The sequence below is a fragment of the Typopeltis vanoorti genome, chromosome 10 (assembly GCF_054136105.1).
Source record: "Typopeltis vanoorti isolate ZY-2024b chromosome 10, IOZ_Tvanoo_1.0, whole genome shotgun sequence".
NCBI classification, from domain to species: Eukaryota; Metazoa; Arthropoda; class Arachnida; order Uropygi; family Thelyphonidae; genus Typopeltis; species Typopeltis vanoorti.
Window position 1 is genome coordinate 60879260 of NC_143558.1, and position 21045 is coordinate 60900304.

A 21045-nucleotide genomic window follows, 5' to 3' on the forward strand; every position below is an offset into this window, starting at 1 on the left:
TAGCTGAATTCATCCCAAACGCGTCTGAGAGTGTCTTCTGTCACAGAATTTACTGCGGCCGTGATTCTGGTTCTGAGCTCATCCAAGTAATGGAGGAACATAAACACAGTCTTTTACGTATCCCCATAAAAAGAAGTCACAAGGTGTGATGTCTGGAGATCATGGAGGCCAAGAGTGTAGTGCCAATCTTGGGGTGCCATGTGTCCAGTCCAACGCTGAGGCAATGTTTTGTTTAGAAACCGACGAACTTGGAGGTTCCATTATGGCGATGCTCTGTCTTGCTAAAAAATGTAATCTTCAGGTTCTTCGTTCAGCTGTGGAAGTAGTCAAAGACATTCATCGATACCAACGACAAATGTTTTTGACCAGTTTTGGATCAATTCCATAACATCGTCTAAAAGTACGCTGCACCGTAATCATGAATTCAGTCTTGCTAAATTCGAGAACACAAAATGCCTTCTGTTGACTAGATACCATCTTCTCATTAACTAGGTGTAGCAGTATTTGGATGCTAGTAGTAGCATCTAGCAGTCGTCATATCAAACTCTGGGCCAAGGCTGTTCTCATGGTACAAGTCGCATTCATTTGTGGTTCATGGTTGCAGAGATATACAATTTTCAAATTGGGACATTCTTTTTGAAACATGCTATATATTAAAAAGTAGATGTGATGGGATACATCCTTGCCATACTCCTCTTGATATGTCTTACCATTCTGATATTTATTTTAATTTGACTGCTAGTTTCCTTCCTGTGTATAATTCTTGAAATAGATTGTAAGATTTGGTTTGGTATATTTAGAACAGTTAATATTTTAAATAATTTGTGTTTATTAATTTAATCAAAGGCTTTTTCATAATCAATTAAGGCCACATATATTTTTTTTAATTCTTTTTTTCTTTTTGTTTAATAATTTTAGAGTGAAAATTGAGTCTATGCAAGATCAGCCTTTTCGGAATCCATTTTGTTCTTCTACAATTATGTTCTTCTCAATACTTTTAATATTCCTGCAGATATTTTTGATCCTGCGTTTAGCAGACTAATTCTCCTATAATTCTCCTTTATTTCCTTTTTTTATAAATTGAGATAACCAGTGCTTTATTTTCAAGAGTTTAGAATTTCTCCAGAAATCCTTTCCTTAAAAAACTTTCTACAGATTTTTAATTTGCAATCTCTATCACAAAGACTCCTTTATGATAGTAAAGGAGTCTTTGTGATAGAGGTTGACAATTTGTGTCAACCTCTATCATTCACAGTGATTCACAATTTAACAGAACATTCTTTCCCTCCTTTCTCTCTCCTGGACCCTGCCAGAGGTGAGACTTAAATTAAATAGTCTGGTCAGAAGCAATTCTATTGTACTTTCTTGTACCACACACACACATGCCAATATCCCATTGAATCGCATGGCCATATTTGCATTGAGATTTTGTAATATCTTAATTGTGCAGTTCATCCACCATACTCCACCACTGTTCTTCCGTCACATCATTGACTGACCTTCATCTTGATGGTAAAAAACTCTTTGGGTATACACCGCTAGTGACTTTCCTCTTCCAGGATATTACCTGGAAGGCCACATGTTTTTTTTTACCATGTGGTAAAAAAAAGATGTGGTTTTTTTTTTACCACATGTTTTTATACCACATGATCATATTTCTACTCCTTTGAGATACACAGAGACACACACACACACACACCCTATACCCAACTTTCTGATGCGTATCAAATAGCTTGTCTCCAATCCTGTTCATTATTTATTATCCAACTCCATCTGTTCCAGTTTAATTACCAGCTTGTCATATAGCAATCTCATTATCAAAGGCCTTGCACACAATCTAAACATACATCTCACTTATCTGATGCATTTGCCACCTTATTATAATAGTAATTACATTGCTAAAACATAATCTTCCTTTTAGCAAACCCATACTGTTCATCAAAGAGAGTGTGCTGCTGTTTTTTCAACCTAGTTTTGAGTCTTCATCATCATCATTAACTTCTCTAATACTATAACCACAATTCCAGACATAGATCGACCTATAATTTGAAGATACAGTCTTATCATCCCTTTTGCGAAGTAGAACAATTTTGCCCTATTTTTACTCGTTTGGAACTTGGCTGAATATAAGTCTCATGTTAAAAAAAAAAGTATGTCAAAGCTCTTGTTAACTCCCTGGAACATTCACTCCAAACACATAGCAAATATCATAAAACCCTGCAGCCTTAATGAAGTTTACTCACTTCCCCCATATACTTCCTGTTCACTCATCATTCTCTTCTCACAATTGTTCAATTCTACGCTATTATTATTCCCACTATTATATTTCATGGAATGCTATGAACAATGTCTCATGAGCAACATTTCTTCTGCGTTATGGTGCAGGCATGTTGACATGTCCTCACAGTTTAGAATGGTTCTTCATATCTGGAAAATTTTTTGTCCAAGATTAATGCCACTTACAGTTCATATTAGAAAAAAACTAGTTAAACCATATGGTTCACATTAGAAAAAGAAACAGAACTATCAATTAGCTTTTTTTGAATCTTAACTTCTCCTTGTCTGCATTTTGGAAGAAAATATATTTAGGATATTACATCCATGCACTGTCACCATCACCCTTGTTAGAAAAGTCTTCTTCTTATTATTATTCCTTCCCTCCTCTTTTACCTTGCAGCGTCAAGGATTTTTCTACATTTAACCACTACCTTAACGAGGATAAGGTGGTTAGTCCTATGCCTCCCGGTTTGTGTCCTATGTCTGTAGATGTGTGTGTTCACAGGCCTATTTGCCTGTTCTGGAGGACAAAAAACCTGAGTTTCCAGGTGAAAAAATCGCCTACCTCCGTATGAGACTGGCTAACACACCTTTGGTCGAAAGAGACCAGATAAAGGTTCTTCTCGTCACTGATGGGAATCAAACCAAGATCCTTCTGACAAAAGGGCTTCTTCTATACTGTCTGAACTATGGAGACTCTTAGAAAAGTCACATTATTAAAACCTTAAAACATCTTGCCCGTGCTCTGTTCTACAGATGACGTACTACATTGAGTCACAATACATTAAGTCAACTTTCCTAACTTCAGTTTTCGGTCTCCAGTAAGACATTTATCAACAAAGTATTTAATAGTTATAGGATTAATGCTTCTTCAGCTCAAGAAGTTACTCGCTTTCCACTTCCTTATATCAAAGGAATATACATATTGCTAGAATTTTTATTTTAGGTGAAGAAAAAAAATACAGAAAAAATTTCTACTTTTCTTTCTTCACCTAAAAAACAATCTCTCTTTCCACTAAACTTTCTGGGTATATCTAGATCCTGAGCTCTTCTGACCTATCTTTGGACAGTTTTGAAGATCTATCTCTGTTCATCACAAGGAACATAAAACATATTGTTTTATGAACCTGAAAAAGCCTTGTATAACTTGTCATCTCTGCTAAACATAGTCCTCTGTAAAACAAAAATCCTTTCCTTATGGAATTAGTAGAAAAAATGGCTGCAGAGTATTATTACATCATCCTAACTTAAACATTTCAGAAAGTATACATTTATCTCCCGTACGGAAAATTAGTATTTCTTCAATTTGCTAATATTTCCTCATTATGCTGATTAAATTGGACTGCTTGAAAATTGAGGCTAGAGATTTGGAGGTTGATGGTGAACAGCTGAACTTCAGAGGGCATATTGCAGTGGACAAAATAGCTCAAAGGATCACTTTGCTGTTGAAGAACTCGCTGATAAGTAAAAATAAAAAAGTTGAGGGATGTGGAAAAGTTAAAAGTGAGTGATCAGTATTGAATAGTCTGTGGAGTGTTCTTTATGAGGATTGACTAAGGGGTTTGTGGGTTCTGAAATTTAGTTGATAAGTGAAAAACAGTGGGATATGATAGAAACATATAAGTTACTGAATAGGTTTTATAGAATAAATGCAAGTTAAAATTTTTCAGTATAGGATAGAAGAAAGCTGGAGTTCACCATGGACATTGTGTAAAAGTGTGGTGAGCAAGTGTGATGACTTGCTTTTTTGTTTGGAGAGTGATGGATGAATGGAATGAATTGCTGAAGCAGTCATGAGTTTAGGGAGAAATATGGTGTTATCTTATTATCTAATGATCAAATTAATGGACTTTCAATTAACTCTCCTTGAATGGGTGAGTGTGTTTACTCACTTTTGGTAGAGCACCATGTATATGTACATACGATTATCCACCTTGCAAATGGCTCTCCTGCTGTAATTGGATAATTGAGTGATTACTGTATTATTATTATTATGCAACACCTCCAGGTAATCCAAAGGCTCATCAAGGAAGGTCACCTGCTCTACAGCTCTCCATCTCCATCACTCATTTCACTAACCGCAGTGATCTTCATCATCTACACCAATGCCATCTACCACTGACCACCACCACCACTAGTATTTTCACAGACAATCATAAACATCCATGCCCACAGTGGGATTTGAATCCCCAGCCTTTCAGTTGGAGAGCGGATACACTAACCACTCGGCCAACCAAGCCGACACGATAGTTATTATGTGAATAATGGTAAGTGTGGGCTGCCTACAATGAGACATCATACTCCATGGAGATTTTCACATAATGATAACTTTGAATATTCCCTTCATTTAATTATTGTGTAATTATAATTATTTATATTATAATTTTTATTATTTAAAAAATAAATGATTTATAATTTGTTAGTACTTTATTTCTGTTAATTATAATAAAATACACCTCAGTACATAATTCATTTTTGTAGATAAATTTTCTTGCTTAGTCATCTATTTAAAACTACTATTTGTTTAGGTGTTCCAAACTCTGCATCTTATACTGGATCAAAACATGCTTTGCAGGTAGTTGCTTGTTTTAAAACTAAATTTTTTATATACAGTATATATGACATATTTTAGTATTTTGTATAATAAAATTGTAATATTACACAGGCTACTGCAACTTTGTGTAATCATTTTTACTTAGTATTTCATTGTCAAGGCACTGGTTTGGCCAAGTAGTTGTAGCCGAACCAGGCTACTGGTTCAAATCCCACAGTGGGCATGGATGTTTTTGCTATTCACATCCTCCCATAAAGGTTTTACAACCTTTTATGGGTGGATGCAAGTCACATAAAAAAATGAGTTCTCATGTTACCAACTCATTGTTTTTATGATACTTTCTTTGTTATTATTTTTCAGATACATTTCAAAAAATATATTAACTTCATTTTTTCCCTCTTCCAACTATCCATCAATTTGTTCATTTGTTTAAGACATTTTATCGAAATTTAGAATTTGATTTCCTTACTAAAATTTATAAGGATATCTCAGTTCTGATTTTAATAAAATAATTTAAAATGATGCAGCAATGCTGCTTAGCCAGGATGATATTTAATGAAATTTGGTCATTTTCGATCTCTGCCTTGGCCTGACAAAATTTAATTAAATTTATATTTAGGATTTCTACTGAAAATTTGTCATCTTAAGTTTAATTTAAATCAGATCATATTTATTGCCAGTTTTAAACTGACAATAAGTTCAGTTCAGAAGGATTTAAATTACGGCCAATGGACAAATATGATAAAATGGGAAATAGGAAATTTTTAGCCAAATAGGATCAAAAAGAGAAGATTTCAGGTCAGAACACTTTGTGACACATTCGAGAATGAATACAGTCAAAGAATATAGAATATGTAATTGAAAGAAACATTGAGTAGTGTTGAAGTTGCTGATAGTTGAGTTTCTTTAGGAAAAGTAAATGTAGTTGTACACACTGAAAATAATAATGGACATCATTGAAGTTTGAACTGAGACCATTTGAAAGCATGCAATGCAGTTTTCCTACTTTTAAGTATTTCAGAATTATTTTCGATGTAGTGATAATGAAGCACACAGAGTGAAAAGGAACATAGAGATTCTGTAATAAATATGCTTGATTCTTATGTTGGATAACCTTGGAATCTTTCTTGGAGAATCGGATTTAAAATCTAAATCCAATTTTAAATTAAAATTGGATTTAGAATGGGCTGTACCTATGAGAACTATTTGACTGATGCATTCCTTGTAAATGTTTGGATCAGAAGCCAAGATCCTTCTGAATCATGACAATTATCCTATCTGGCATACTTACAACTTCCTAGAGAACAGACAACATGTAAAGGTACAATGATTAGAAAGAAGTCAATGGACATCCCATGGACAAGGTGTATTGTGCCATGTAATGAGTTGCACATTTGTAGCCAGTATAAAATTGGAGGAATATGATGCTCCCAAGTCAGTACAACTGTGTCCAGGTAAAATGGCTGCGAGAAGGTAGCTGATGGAGTTTGAAAGATGCATAGTGATAGGATGCCATGTTGCAGGCCTATCTGTGTGGCAAATAGGCTTGCAACATGGCATCCTATTACTATGCACCCTATGGTCACATTCACCAAATGTGACCATAGGGCAGGGCTGCCACTCCTTGGGATTTTTCCCAAGATCAAGGGAATTTAGCTGCTACCTAGGGATCTAAGGATTTTTAATAAAAAAAAACTCCCAAAATCTTGGGAAATTTGCACAAAAGTTTGAATTTTGATATTTTTGTCATATTTTACTATTATATTCACGAATTTTTTATTTTTTTTGATAAATCTGATAAATAAAAACCATTTTTGCTCTGTTCTGGTTTCATTTTCCCTTTCTTATCACACAGGTTTTACATCGTTACATACATATAGTGCAACCTCTTGCAGTGTTATTGTAGAGATCCTTGTGCTTGTACAGTGTTTGACAAATTGTTTAAATTATCAATATTTTACTTATTTTCATATTTATGGTACTTCCAATCCAACCATATAGAGCCATCAAAGAAAAAACAGAAGTGGTATAGTTCGCCCACCGATTAGAGATCCTTCGACACTTCTGCGCATGTCAGAAAAAGGAGAATCCATTCCGATAATAGGGTAATCAGTCCGCATTGTAGGATGAGTTGTTTATTATTACAGGTCGGAAAATTAACTTCTCTTTTATGATCATTGTAGTTAACTATGTTGCTTGTATAACAGTTGAAAAATTTTACCTATGAAGCACGTGATTTCGCGTGTTGGCGACCAATTTGTGCGTCCTTCATTTCTTTCGCCCTTCAGCATGAATCGACTATTCTTGGCAAGACGCCAAGCAGAGATCTACAAACGATGGGCGAACTATATTCTCAAGCATTTAAAGAAGATTGGTTAAAATATCCTGAATTAAAAGATTGGCTGCAGCAAGATGTGAACTGCAAAGATACCAGTTACTGTAAGTGTTGTAATATTACATTTAAAAATGCAAACAAATCTGCTCTAATAAAGCATAAAGATTCAGCCAAACATAAAAGTAATTATCAGCCTGCTAAGTCGACAGCTGCTATTACTCAATTTCGTAATAAGAAAGCATCAACAGAGGATAAACAATTAGATAGGAGTGAGTTAATAATTGCAAGCTTCTTTTCTGAGCATAACGTCCCATTTTCTCATGTTGATCATTTTGTAACGATTTGTAAATGCACATTTCCGGATAGCCAAATTGCTGGAAAGTTGGTAATGAAGAAAACTAAATTTTCTTATGGAATGTTATTCAGGATGGAATATTATTCCATGAAAAGTCTCAACTTACCGAAATATGCAAGAATCAAAAATTTTCTATTATAATAGATGAGAGTACAGATATCTCCGTCACTCAAATCTTGGCTGTTGTTGTACGGTATTTTGATACAGATAAAAAAGATGTAGCTGATGCATTACTGGACATAGTATGTGTAGAGAACAGAAGTGCTAAAAGTCTTTACAGTGCTGTCAAAACTCTTCTGCTGGATCATCGCATTCCCCTTAGTTGTAGCATTGGGTTTGGTAGTGATAACTGTTCCTCCATGATGGGCGTTAACAGTGGATTTCAGAAATTGTTGAAAGATGACATCCCATCTGTTTTTGTGATGGGTTGCGTTTGTCATTCATTTGCTCTATGCACTAGTCATGCAGTCAGTGTTTTACCCTCATACTTAGAAGCTTTTGTAAAGGATTTAACCTCCTACTTCTCCCGCAATGCTAAGCAGCAAACAGATTTTGTACTCATTCAAGAAGCTGCTGATATAGCTACACATAAAATTCCCGAACTTCTTCAAACCAGGTGGCTGTCGAGGGAAAAAGTGGTATCAACTATTTTAGAACAGTATGATGCATTAGTTCTATACTTTCAAAATGAATCAAGGACAGATAAAATTGACAATGCCTAAAAAATTTATGATACACTTACTGACCTTGGAACCAGACCAATGCTTTTTTTTCCTTCAGTATATTCTTGAAAAAGTGAATGCACTTAATATAGATTTTCAATCAGAGCATTTCAGGTTACACCAACTATTCCTAAATGTATCAACAGAATATCTCAATTTACTTAGTTGCTTCATTAAAGATGACATTTTAAGAACAGCTAAATTATCAGAAACTGATCCAAGAAACCAAAACAACTATAAAAATGTCAATGATATTTACTTCAGTGGTAGAGCAATGGCGCACTTAATTAGAAACCCTTTCGAAGATAACTCTATTTTGTTGAGATTTAAAAATAATTGTTTAAAGGTTCTTGTGGAACTTAGTGTGCAAATAAAGAAAAGATTTGTCTTCGAAGAAGACAGCATTGTTGCAAAATTACGAATCTTGGACCCAAAAGTTGCTAGTGACCCTAGCCAGTCACCATCTACCATTATTCCTCTTGTTGCTCAATTTCCCTCACTTGTTGATGATGTTAGGTTAAATCAAATAGATGATGAGTGGAGAAGTTATCGTCTCATAGCATCAGATCTACCAATTGGCATTCATTGACTGACATAAAAGATGGCATGAATAATAATAAATATGGTTTACTGTCATATTTTATGACAAATCTTACTATTCTGCTGCATTCATCTGCATGCATAGAGCGAATTTTCTCACAAGTGAATTGTATAAAAACAAAATTAGCTAATTCATTAAAAACAGAAATTCTGAGAGACAGAATCCTCGCAAAGCAGTGCTTAGTGAGATGAAATGCAACGTGTACTACTTGGGAGCCACCGAAAACATTTATCAGGGAGTTGGAAAGTCACACAGTTTATAATAGATATAAAAATCGACTTAATACCGCAAAGCAGCAAAGGGAATGTGATCAATTACCAGAAGATATTGGCGAAGAAGAAGAGGGAGGAAATGTCAATTAAAGTAAGTTAAGCATGTATTCTTCGTATAATATAAACTTATAATTTTTTTTTTAAATGAAAGTATACTTTGTTACAGGAAAAGAGAAAGAAGGAATTAATAAAAAAAAAAAAAGAGCAAATTTTTATGTCATTTTTCTGGTCATTTAGTAGGTAACTATTTAAATGTCAATTTTTTGTATTTTATATTATGTTTTTAATTTATGTGTAATGTTTTAATTAAACCATGCAGAATTATAAATTAATAAAGGCATATTTAAGAGCATATTTCGGATGTTTTAAATGTTTTAGTGTATACTTGGACGCATATTTTGCACTTTTTTAGCTTAAAAATCCGAGCCCTAGTTATTACTACCTGGGGAATTTTTGAGGTCTAATCTGGGGAATTTCGAAAAATGTAAGTGGCAGCCCTGCCATAGGGTGCTATGAAGGATAATATGTAAAACTGCCATTCATCAGCTGATACATTGAATGTGGAGTTCTGGGCATCGACTGGAACAGTGCTTCCCAAACTTGTGGATGTAAAGGCTCCCTTTGGAAAAATTAAAATATTTCATGCCCTTCCCCTCCCTATCAAAAAAAAATCATAATACAGACATATATTATTATAATATTTATTGCATTTATATTCAAGATTTTGTGTTTGCAAACTTTTTTGTGCTTCTTATCAATACCTTTGAAATGAAACTTATATGAATAAGCATATATTTACTAATATTAATTAAGCACCGAAATATGCAGGAAGCAAAATTTGTGAACCAACACCAATGTGTGATTTTTTTCCATTAAAATATAAAAAATAACAAAAAAGAAATAATAAATAATAGAAATTAAATACGTTTCTTTTAAGATTATGAATTTCGAAAAATGTGAGTGGCAGCCCTGCCATAGGGTGCTATGAAGGATAATATGTAAAACTGCCATTCATCAGCTGATACATTGAATGTGGAGTTCTGGGCATCGACTGGAACAGTGCTTCCCAAACTTGTGGATGTAAAGGCTCCCTTTGGAAAAATTAAAATATTTCATGCCCCTCCCCATTGAAAAAAAATCATAATATAGACATATATTATTATAATATTTATTGCATTTATATTCAAGATTTTGCATTTGCAAGCTTTTTTGTGCTTCTTATCAATACCTTTGAAATGAAACTTATATGAATAAGCATATATTTACTAATATTAATTAAGCACCTAAATACGCAGGAAGCAAAATTTGTGAATCAACACCAATGTGTGATTTTTTTCCATTAAAATATAAAAAATAACAAAAAAGAAATAATAAATAATAGAAATTAAATATGTTTCTTTTAAGATTATAAAAAAAATACTTAGAATTAAAACATTTTAAATCTGTTTTCATTATTTTACGGTCCCCCTCAACAAAACTTGCGGCCCCCAAGGAGGCCGCGGTACACAGTTTGGGAACTGCTGGACTAGAACACCAATTTGCACAAAAAACATTCAGAACCAAGGCTCACAACATGGGTTTCCATAGTAGGACTGCAATGTGCACTCCCCACATTACGTAAACCAACATGCTGTGCAGTCTTCAGTAGTACAAAGAGCGTGGAAGTGGTACAAAGGATGTGGAAGCTTGGAAGGATGTGTTATGGAGAGACAAATCATGCTACACCCTCTACCAAGCAGATGGATGGGTGTGAATGAATGCCTAATAAACATCTCTTACCAGAGTGTGTAATCCCAACTATAAAATTTAGAGGTGGCAGTGTGATGGTATAGTCCTGTTTTTCCTGGTTTGGCCTCAGACCTCTATTTGTGGTGCCATAAACACTGAATTCCAAGAGGTATCTGAACATTCTGGACAAAGCAATGCTTAACTTTGTGTCATTTATATGGAACTGACCATTGTCTCTTTCTGCAAAAGAATGTACCATGTCATATGGCTGCTGCTGCTGCTGTAACTGCATGGTTTGTAGACATGAATGTCATCATACTTGATTGGCCTCTACAGAGCTCTTCTGAACATTTGTGGGATGAACTGGAGCATCAGGTGAGGTCAAGAGATGCCTTTCCCACCACATTGTAGGACCTCATTGCATGCCTACAGGAAGAAAGGTTCAAAATTCCCATTAATTGTTATCATACACTTGTGAAAAGTATGCCCGTATGATTTCTGCAGTCATCACAGCAAAAGAAGATACATCTTATTAAAGGATGGAGGGAGTACCATGGTTGTTTGTTCCTCACACTATGTTGTCCACTGACTTCTTTCCAGGCAATGTTCTTTGAACAATTATTGGTAAAGACAAGAACTCGAGCATCAGAACAGTAGCATACCTACATGGTATTATTGCAGGCATGTAAACAGTTTATGTAAAATTGTTGTGATAGCATATGTGATATATTTTCTTAATAGATCATTTTGAGACAGTGAGTCAGGATTGTGAAAATTAAATCCCTGACTCCTCATATGTAATCTATTTCTGTTTACCTAGCTTTTTATTCTTGTTTGAGATAAATTAAAATTTGGAGGAGTATGGAATACATCATGAATTCTTTGCTGTGCTGATTACAAATTGTGAAAATCATCAAATTCATGGCATACGTAAAATAGTAACAGAGAGATTCTTTACTAGCTGACATGGTATCCTCCTTAAAGTACTGCCATTAGGTTTGGTTGAGTTCATTTTAATATAATACAGTATATTACAGTCGTATGTCATATGTCGAGAGAAGCAACGGGGGCTACATCTGGTATTTATAGATCTGGAGAAAGTGTATAATAGAGTGCCAAGGCAAAAAGTTTGGAGGTGTCTGAGGGAGAAGAAGGTACCGGAGATGTACAGAAATGTGAAGACAAGAGTTTGGACCTCCCTGGGAGAGACAGAAAGTTTTCCAGTGGCAGTTGGCTTGCATCAAGGGTCAGCATTAAGTCCGTTCCTGTTTAATATTCTGATGGAGGTGGTCGGAAAAGACACGCCTTGGACTATGTTGTATGCAGATAACATTGTGCTGTGTGTAGAATCAATTAAAGAAGTGGCAGCTAAACTGGAAAGTTGGAGGAAAGTACTGGAAAAGAGAGGTATGAGACTGAGCAGAAGTAAGACAGAGTATATGTGTTGCAAAGTGGATGGCAGCCAGGAGACAGATCTGAAGCTGGAAGGAAGGAAATGTTATCAGGAAGGTCAGTGACTTTAGATACTTAGGTTCAACAATGAAAGAGGATGGTGACACTGAGAAGGAAGTGGGATGCAGGATGGAGGAACTGGAGAGAGAGAGAGAGAGATGGCTGGAGTGCTATGCAATAAGAGGGTGTCGATCAATCTAAAAGGCAAAATCTACAGGACAGTAGTGAGACCAGCTATCACGTATGCTATGGAAACTGTCATCCTGAGGAAAAATAACATTAGCAGGATGGAGGTAGCGGAGATGAGAATGCTTAGGTGGATGTGCGATGTGACCAGAAAGGATCATCTGAGAAATGACTATGTAAGGGGAAACAGTGAAAGTTACGAACTTGGGAGCAAAGATACAGGAGTCAAGGCTGAGATGGTTTGGTCATCTGATGGGGAGTAGTATGTCATATGTCATATGTCACTACTACAGATTCATCCACAACAACAAAGTGTTGTGGAAGGCTTGTTTTAGTGAATTTTCTTGATAACTACATTGATTCTATAGGATAGAATCAATCAGTAGCAGTCATGGTTTTATTAATTTCTTATGCAATTATTAAAAAGTTATAATTTACCGGCCCTTTTTAATTCATCTGGTAAAAGTGATGCCTTTGGGTTATGAAAACCTAGGTTCACTTTCTATCATGATATGATTGAAATTTTTATATGTGCTCTTCAACTGAATGTGAATCAGTCAGTCATATATAGAAGTGGTAGTGTTTCCTCCTGGAACCTTAGGTTTTTTAGCCTGCAAACATACAAACTGACTAGGGAATATAACATGTGCAGTTTATGGACAGAAACACATTTACACTAACAATAAATTGGGTTAATAAGATATGCTGTATTCATAGTCAGTATATCATATGCTTAATTAATGAATAAAATGAGAATTTTTTTATAAATCCATTTTTGGAGAATTCCTTTATAATGCTGCAATTTGTCAATTACACAACAGATGAAAAAAAAAAATCCTAATAGCATATTTTTGCTCATTAATGGAGAATGGAATCTTAAAGTTAAATATCTTCATGAGCTTGTACAAGATATGATCCTAGAAGATCTTATCCTACACATGCTCAGAAATAAAATAAATAAATTAATTTAATTTAATTGCAGATGTATTTCAAAACTACAGTGAATAGTTATTAAAATTTATTTCCTCATTTATTTAGTGCACGAGTCCCATACAGGTAGGTATGACACCATGTTATTAAACAAACAATGCTATTAGTTATGGTATAATTTTATCTTTACATTGTATATATTCTCTGGCCAGTTTATCTGTTTTGTGATATGAAAAATCATCCAGTCTGTATTTAAGACTGGCTGGGTTAACTCATGTTGAAAAGCCTTATAAAGCTTCTTCCTGTTTCTCAAACTCAGACCTACAGTATCTTTTTCAGCCAAAAGCATCATTAATTCTACTTCTTCTATTCTATTAATTCTGAGCTATGTAAGTTCAATTACACACTGAAATTTACTGTTAAGGACAATTAATGATTTTTTTTTTTAATTTACTGTATTTTAAAAACCAAGAAATTTTTCATTCTCTTAAGGATCTAGAGCTAGAGGCAAGTTTTGTACTTATTATTTATTATTATTATTATTATTAAACAAGACCTCATGGAGTCTTGCAAATCACATTTTCATTCAGCTTCATAATAGAGACTAAATGACTGGCTGTTGGTATAGGAGATAAAATTGCCAGTCGATACATTTGTAAATTCATTATTGTGCTATTATACTGATTTTTTTTTTTTTTTTTTTTTTTCTAGCTCTCGCTGCTTATAGTACATTAATACGATGGGTGGGCAAAAGTTTTTTATTTATTTATTTTAAGTAATCTGAAAATCCAGCTCCAGAGGCCAAAGATCAACCTTTTTCAATATACTCAGACTTCCAGCAAGCTGGGCAGTGTCTTGAGTGATAAAATTCATCTCATAGCTACAGGCATCCACAAAACATCCATGCCAAGTCAGAATTCAAACCCATAGTTCTTTGGTTGGAAAGTAGGTATGCTATCCACTTAGCCAACCAAGCCAGCATACATATTTATTAGTTATTATTGATGCTTTTTAAGTTTTAAAAGCAGAAATAATTATGGTTATTACATACTTCTATTTTGTGCTTAAACTGATACATATATATATAATAGTTTTTTATAGTTTTATTTAAAAAAAAAATCAGCTAACACCTTTTTGTTCCCATATAGGGAGTAGGCAAGGCCATTTTAGCCCTATCTAACTTTTGGAGACTGAGTGGACAGTTCAATTTCCACTGGTAGCCAATCAGAGATAGCTGGCCCAAGTCTATCACTAATTAATAGGTGCACAGTGAAGAAGGTGGCTAACAAGTGCTACCATCTCGTGGTCCCCAACTCTAACACAATATTTTTAATGCCTGAAAATAGTATGCGTTCGATGGCCGATTTTCTTGAGTTTACGGGACGACAAACCCGAGTTTCTGGGAGAAAAAACCCACTGCCTGTGCCAGAGAGCAACTAACTCGGGAACCAGTCGAAATAAGGCTTAGAAAAATGTTCTTCTAGTCAGCGACTAGGTTTGAACCCTAGTCTTTCTTCGTGCAGTCAAGTGTCATAGTGCAAACACCACTTCTACTGAGCTACGCGGGCTCTAATTAATAATATTTTATTATATTTCTTCCTTTAACAATTGGTTGATAAAAAATGATATATGAAAAATTTAAACCAAGAGAAACTATTTCTTCTTTAAGTTATATAAATTCGAGATTAGGAAATTATTTCAATAAAAGCCTAATGTATTTATTATTTAAGGTAATATTAATAGTATTGTTAAAATTATGTTCAGATATTTAATACGCCTTTTTAATAACACAGAACTACTACTATAAGTAGTTATAAGTAGAAAGAAAATTGTTTGGTATAAATTTTCATTCATATAACATTACATATTTGAAAAATATATTTCATTACATATTATATAACACATTTCTAAACATAATAAGACACAGTGGTTTTTTTTTTTTTTTTTTTCAAAAATGATGTAAGAAAAATGTTATTTTTGGTAGTAGTTACAAGGGGTGCTTAACACGTTCATTGCCAATCACGTGATATCGCGTGATGCGAGTTCTCACCAAACGGCCAATCATGCATTATCGTGTGGACGTCGCTATCAAGTAAAAAAAATTTGGCCACCACACAAAATTCCAATTTTCAGCTTGGCAATGAACGTGTTAAGGGTCAAAGCTGTGTAACTGAGAGGAGACCTCCACATAGCCTTCAAAGGAATGCAGAGAACCGACCAGGGCTTCTGACCTAATGTCCAATCCTCACCTTCTCGTGGTGCACCCTGTTGGGTATCTACTTGGATACTGAATGAATGAGGATGGGCAGGCAATTTGGGATTTAGCCGACCAAATTGTATTCTTATTAGTTAAACCAAAATAAAAAATGATGGTACAACATGACAAAATTTCATGCCGGCTGGGGCATCGCCCGGTTAAACAAGGTCCCCGTTGTTTTCGCTAGGGAACCAGGGTGAACAGCAAAAAGTCAGCTACTGGAACAAATCTGAAAACACACCTCAACTCAACATCACCAGAGTTAGAGATCGGTACTATCAACATAAGAAGCCTGAATTGCAAAGAAATGGAGCTAGCTGAGGAATTAGGTAAGTACCAGATCAACATAATAGGGGTGACTGAAACGAAAAAGATAAAAACTGGTGAGATCTTTCTGAGCAATAAATACAAAATCTTATATTCAGGCAATGACAATCAAGGAAAAGGAGTGGCCATAGTATTCGACACAAAATATGAGGCTAATCTTCTTGAATGGCAGTCAGTCTCAAGTAGAGTAATGTGGGCAAATATGAGAATGGGGAACTGGACAATGAGACTTATTTGTGCCTATGGTCCCACAGAAGGTTCTACTAAGGTGGAAGTGGAGGAATTTTTTGAGGCTTTAGAAAAAGCAACTGACACAATGAAGAAGGAAAAGTTGTTCCTTGTTGGGGATCTAAATAGCAGAGTAGGAAATGATTGTGAGACATACAAAAATATTTTGGGAACATTTGGAGAAAAGAGCAAAGCTAATAATAATGGCATATATCTGTTGGATTTCTGCTCAGGACATGGACTGGTTATTACTAACACCATGTTCCAACATAAAAATGTGCACAAATTCACATGGAGAGAAGAGGCATGGAATAAGAAAAGTCTCATTGACTATGTTATTGTTGTTGTTTATTTTTTAACGGCATATATTAGAACACAGAAACTAAGTAAATAATTAATTTATTGACTTATTGCTGATATTTCGCTGGTGTTATAACCAGCATCTTCAAAGCACAAAAACACAGTTTACACAGTTTGTCACAATACGCGAGACTATAATAACATGGTGTAATCAATGGACTAGTTAAACAAAATTGTAGCAGCAACACAAAGACTAGAGTCCTGATTTTTGGCACCCTCTATCTGAAAAAAAAAAAAGTACTAGTTTTTTCTTAAGATGACTGTGTCCCAGATTTTAGGCAAGTTAATACAGCCATGTTTGTTGAGATTTGGAGTGTGTTTCAGGGCTTCTGTCGCCTCTAAGAACAATCTCTCTGACTTGTAAGAGCTTCTGTGTACTACTTTTGTGTTTTTCCAGTTGATCCTGTGTGCAGGGGTATCCAGAGCATGGTCTGCTAGGCCTGACTTGCCATAGTAATAATTCCGGACGTATCTTTTGTGTTCGCCGATGCGAATGTTCACAGTTCTAAAAACTAGCAAAAACTAGCGATCGGTACAGCCCCTCTCAAACCAACACTTTGGCTACACTATGTTGACGATGTGCTTGCTATTTGGCCACATGGCCCAGAGACATTGGAAACATCCTTAGCGCATTTAAATAGCCAACATCCAAAAATCCACTTTACAATGGAACTGGAAGCTAATAACTGTCTGCCCTTCCTGTATACGCTTATCACACATCTTCCAGATGGTTCCTTATCATTTTCAGTTTTTAGAAAACCCACACATACAGGGAGATGCACAAACAATCATACCATCATCCATCGCAACAATATGGCATTTTAAAAACGCCAACCCATAGAGCGAGAGCAATCTGTTCCAATTACAATGCTCTTGCTGCTGAACTGGCTCGCTTACGCCACACCTTCTTGGCCAATGGCTATAATCCACATAAGATAAACAAAATACTAAACGCTCCTAAGAAATCCCTCCCACCATCCACCACAGAGAACTACAACAAAACAGTCACCATCCCATACATTAAAGGCACATCTGATAAGATTTCAAGAATTCTTAATAAACATAAAGTCTTAATAAACTATGATAAAGAATTCTTAATAAACTGTGCACTACATTCAGACTATGTAGCAAATTAGAAACACTTATCCGCTCACCCAAGGACAGCATTTCCCCTTTATCACATCCAGGAGTCTACCAAGTCCCTTGGTATGGGGGGGGGTATGAAGTTGAACGGTTTTAATTTGTTAGTAATTTCTACAGGCCAAGAAGTGACCTTCTTAAGGAGCCTATGGAGTTTTCTAATTTCTGAGTTGGTGGGATTGTATTCAATAGGGAGGTAAGTACACGCTACATTAATAATGTGTTCGATATTTGGCCACATGGCCCAGATACCACTCCACTCCTTCTTAACACACTTAAACAACCAACATCCCAGAGTCCTCTTCACCTTGGAAAAAGAGGAAAACAATAGCCTCCCTTTTCTAGAGACACTAGTCACCTGCCAACCTGATGGAACCTTGGTTTTCTCAGTTTATAGAAAACCCACCCATACAGGCAGATACATCCACCAACAATCCCTTCCCATCCCTTCTCCCTCACAACAATATAGAGTTATTAAGACACTATACAACAGGGCTAAACTAATCTGTTCAAATTACAGTACACTAACCACTGAACTAAACCACATCCTCAACACTTTCTCAACCAATGGCTACTCCCCCTTCCCAAAAAATATTGAAACCAATAACCCCCTCCTTCACAACAAGGATTACTCTTAATCCATCACCATTCCCTACATCCGAGGCACCTCGGAAAAAAGTACCAAAATCTTAAAAAAAACATGACTTGGCCTCTTGTTACAGACCATATAGAAAATTGGCTTCCCTTATCCGCTCCACTAAAGACTAACCACTTCCCCTAGACCTACCTGGTGTATACCAGGTCCCTTGCAGCTGTAAGCTGTCCTACATTGGCCAAGAAGACATTCCACCTATGTCTCCCCAAATTTGGGGAGACATACATCAGAAGACTTTCAGCCCAATGGCCAAGAATACCTACATAGCCCGCTACGGAGCACCATCAGGACTTTTAAGAGAAACAATAGCTTCCTTGCTTCTTCCTCATTTACTGTGTGTAGTGCCTGCGTGCACGTGTCTTTATTTTAAGTTCCTGTGAAGATGGCAATGTGACATTGCCGAAATATTGGAAATATTTATTAAAGTTTAATTTAATTTATATTCTTTTGTACATTATGAATTCCTTAAGTTATTTAGTAAGCATGTATAAGCCTTCCTATGAGAATTCCTTGTACTATGTAAGAAAAAACTTACAATCCTTAATCCAGAGTGATACAAGACATTCCACCTCGCTGCAGATTGGCGACAAAAAATCACGTTAACTGATTAATCACTCACTTAAAGTGGGAGATAGTATCATTTCACTCAATCGCTCTAACTGATTATCACGCATATCAAATTTGCATTAAGCAAGGTTTTTCCTGTATTTCAGACTAATGTCAATACTCTGATCAGCTACTTTCAGAACAACAACAAAAAATTGTAATAAAAGTATGAAAAAGAGCAAGATAATCATAAAAAATAGTTTCATGTTTGTATTTAGATACCATCAGTTATCTCAGCAATTGAACTGAGCCTAGAGTTTTGGACTTTAGATTTCCTTTCTTTAAATCTCATGTCCTCTAGTCCAATTTTACTAACAGCAGTTACTTTATTTAGTGATTTTTAATTTTCACTACTTTTAGTAGCATAGCTGAAAAGAAATCCATAGTGATCTTTTCTGACTGCATTCATCCAGCAAGTAGAGTTACCAAGGTATTTGCTATCATCAACAGTCTCATTCATATTGTTCTCTTGCCCAGGATACCAAACAGTGATGTTTACTCTCCAAACATTCTTGATCTCTTAATTAAAAACGATCCTTCTAAATATACTGTGGATGTTGCTTGTCTTCTAAGTAATTCACATCACAACATAGTGTTGATTTTCACACATCCACTCATGACAGTACTTTATCTAATGATTGTAAAATTGTCATATCATGTCAAATAAGTTAGTATATAATTGTTTTTAATGAAAGAAATATACTTCTAATCTGTAAGCCACCTCTTTAAATTAAAGATTTCTAATAGAAAACTGTCATATCATTCTGGGACTTGGTACAGACCTGAGGAATGACAAATGATTGTTATCGTTTTACATGCCATTGCATTTTGAAACTTAGCTTGTTACTTATAATGTGTGAAACATGTTGGGAAATATTTGGGGAGGAGGAATGCTGTTAGTGTGCAAAGACAGAGGCAATGCATGTTGTGAGCTCTTTAAAAAAAAAAAAAAAAGATAAGTGTTAGTAGTAAGGAAAGATATTTACTGGTTTTTACTTTTTTTTTTTTTTTTTTTTATGTTTGTGTGGTATTTTGTTAGGATTTTATTGTCTCAGTATTGTATCCAACTGTATAGATTGTATTCATAATGATGGCTGCCAGTTTTAACAATTCACATTACCATTACCATTTAAAGACTATGTTATTCATAGCATAATTGATGATTTTGTTGTTTGCTATGCATGCGTTATGTATGCATCTCATTGTTTAAAAATGTGTATGTGTGTGTGTGTGCATGAAATGTAGGCAGTGGGAGTCCCTGGAAGACTTATCTTGATTCAGATTTAGCAGCAGTAGATAGTGCTTCAGAAATGAGTGAAATTTAGTTTGTGAATACCAGAAGTGTGTTGGGGGGGGATATTAAAGACATGCACATGGATTTAACCCGGGGCAGTATAGTAGATGGAGATGTTTTGTCTGATGGCCATGACTGCGTGTGTGTGTGTGAGTGAATGTAAATTGAAAGCAGGATGTATGAAGAGAGAAATAGAATGGCTGAGCAAGGAGATGGAAGGAATGAAGACTGAATTGAGGAGGATGAATGAAGATACTAGGAGGATGGGGAGGTTTTCTAGAGCTAGACGAATGAGAGTAGGTGTAAGTGAATGGCATCAGACAGCAAGGGAGACAAAAGGAGGAGAGGGAATGGAAGAGACAGGAGAAGAGTGGAAATGGCAGAAAGTTGAAAGAGTGTAGAAGCAAGAGAAGTGGAAAGACAGTGGAAGAGAGGAAATTTCAGAAAGTTGAGAGTGTGGAAGCAAGGGATAGAGAGATGAGAGGGAGAGAGAGAGAGAGATTGGAAGAGTCAGGGATGTCAGTGAGAGAGGGATGAATGAATCTGTTTAGAGTATCTTGTATGGAGATTCGATGATTTGGAGTGTGCAGAGTAGAGTGGCACTGGCAAAAGAGAGGTGAAAATGTGGAGGATATGATAGTAATGGTTGGGATGAATGACCCGTGAGGTATTGTGAATCGTGTAGCATGAGATTTGAGGTTGATGTTAGACACAGTGCAAAAATGTATCCGAGGAAAGATAGGGAGCATGTTACCCCAGTATGATA

The 21045-nt window shown here is 35.4% G+C and overlaps 1 protein-coding gene across 1 annotated transcript in view; it reads left to right on the plus strand.

Annotated features, from left to right (window-relative positions):
* The window catches only part of LOC150102450 (dehydrogenase/reductase SDR family member 7-like), a 209943-nt gene that overhangs the window by 150039 nt on the left and 38859 nt on the right, over positions 1 to 21045 (plus strand). Inside the window, exon 5 of the mRNA XM_090398772.1 lies at positions 4806 to 4852. Coding sequence (XP_090254898.1) covers positions 4806 to 4852 — 47 coding nt within the window. The remainder of the gene's footprint in view (positions 1 to 4805; positions 4853 to 21045) is intronic.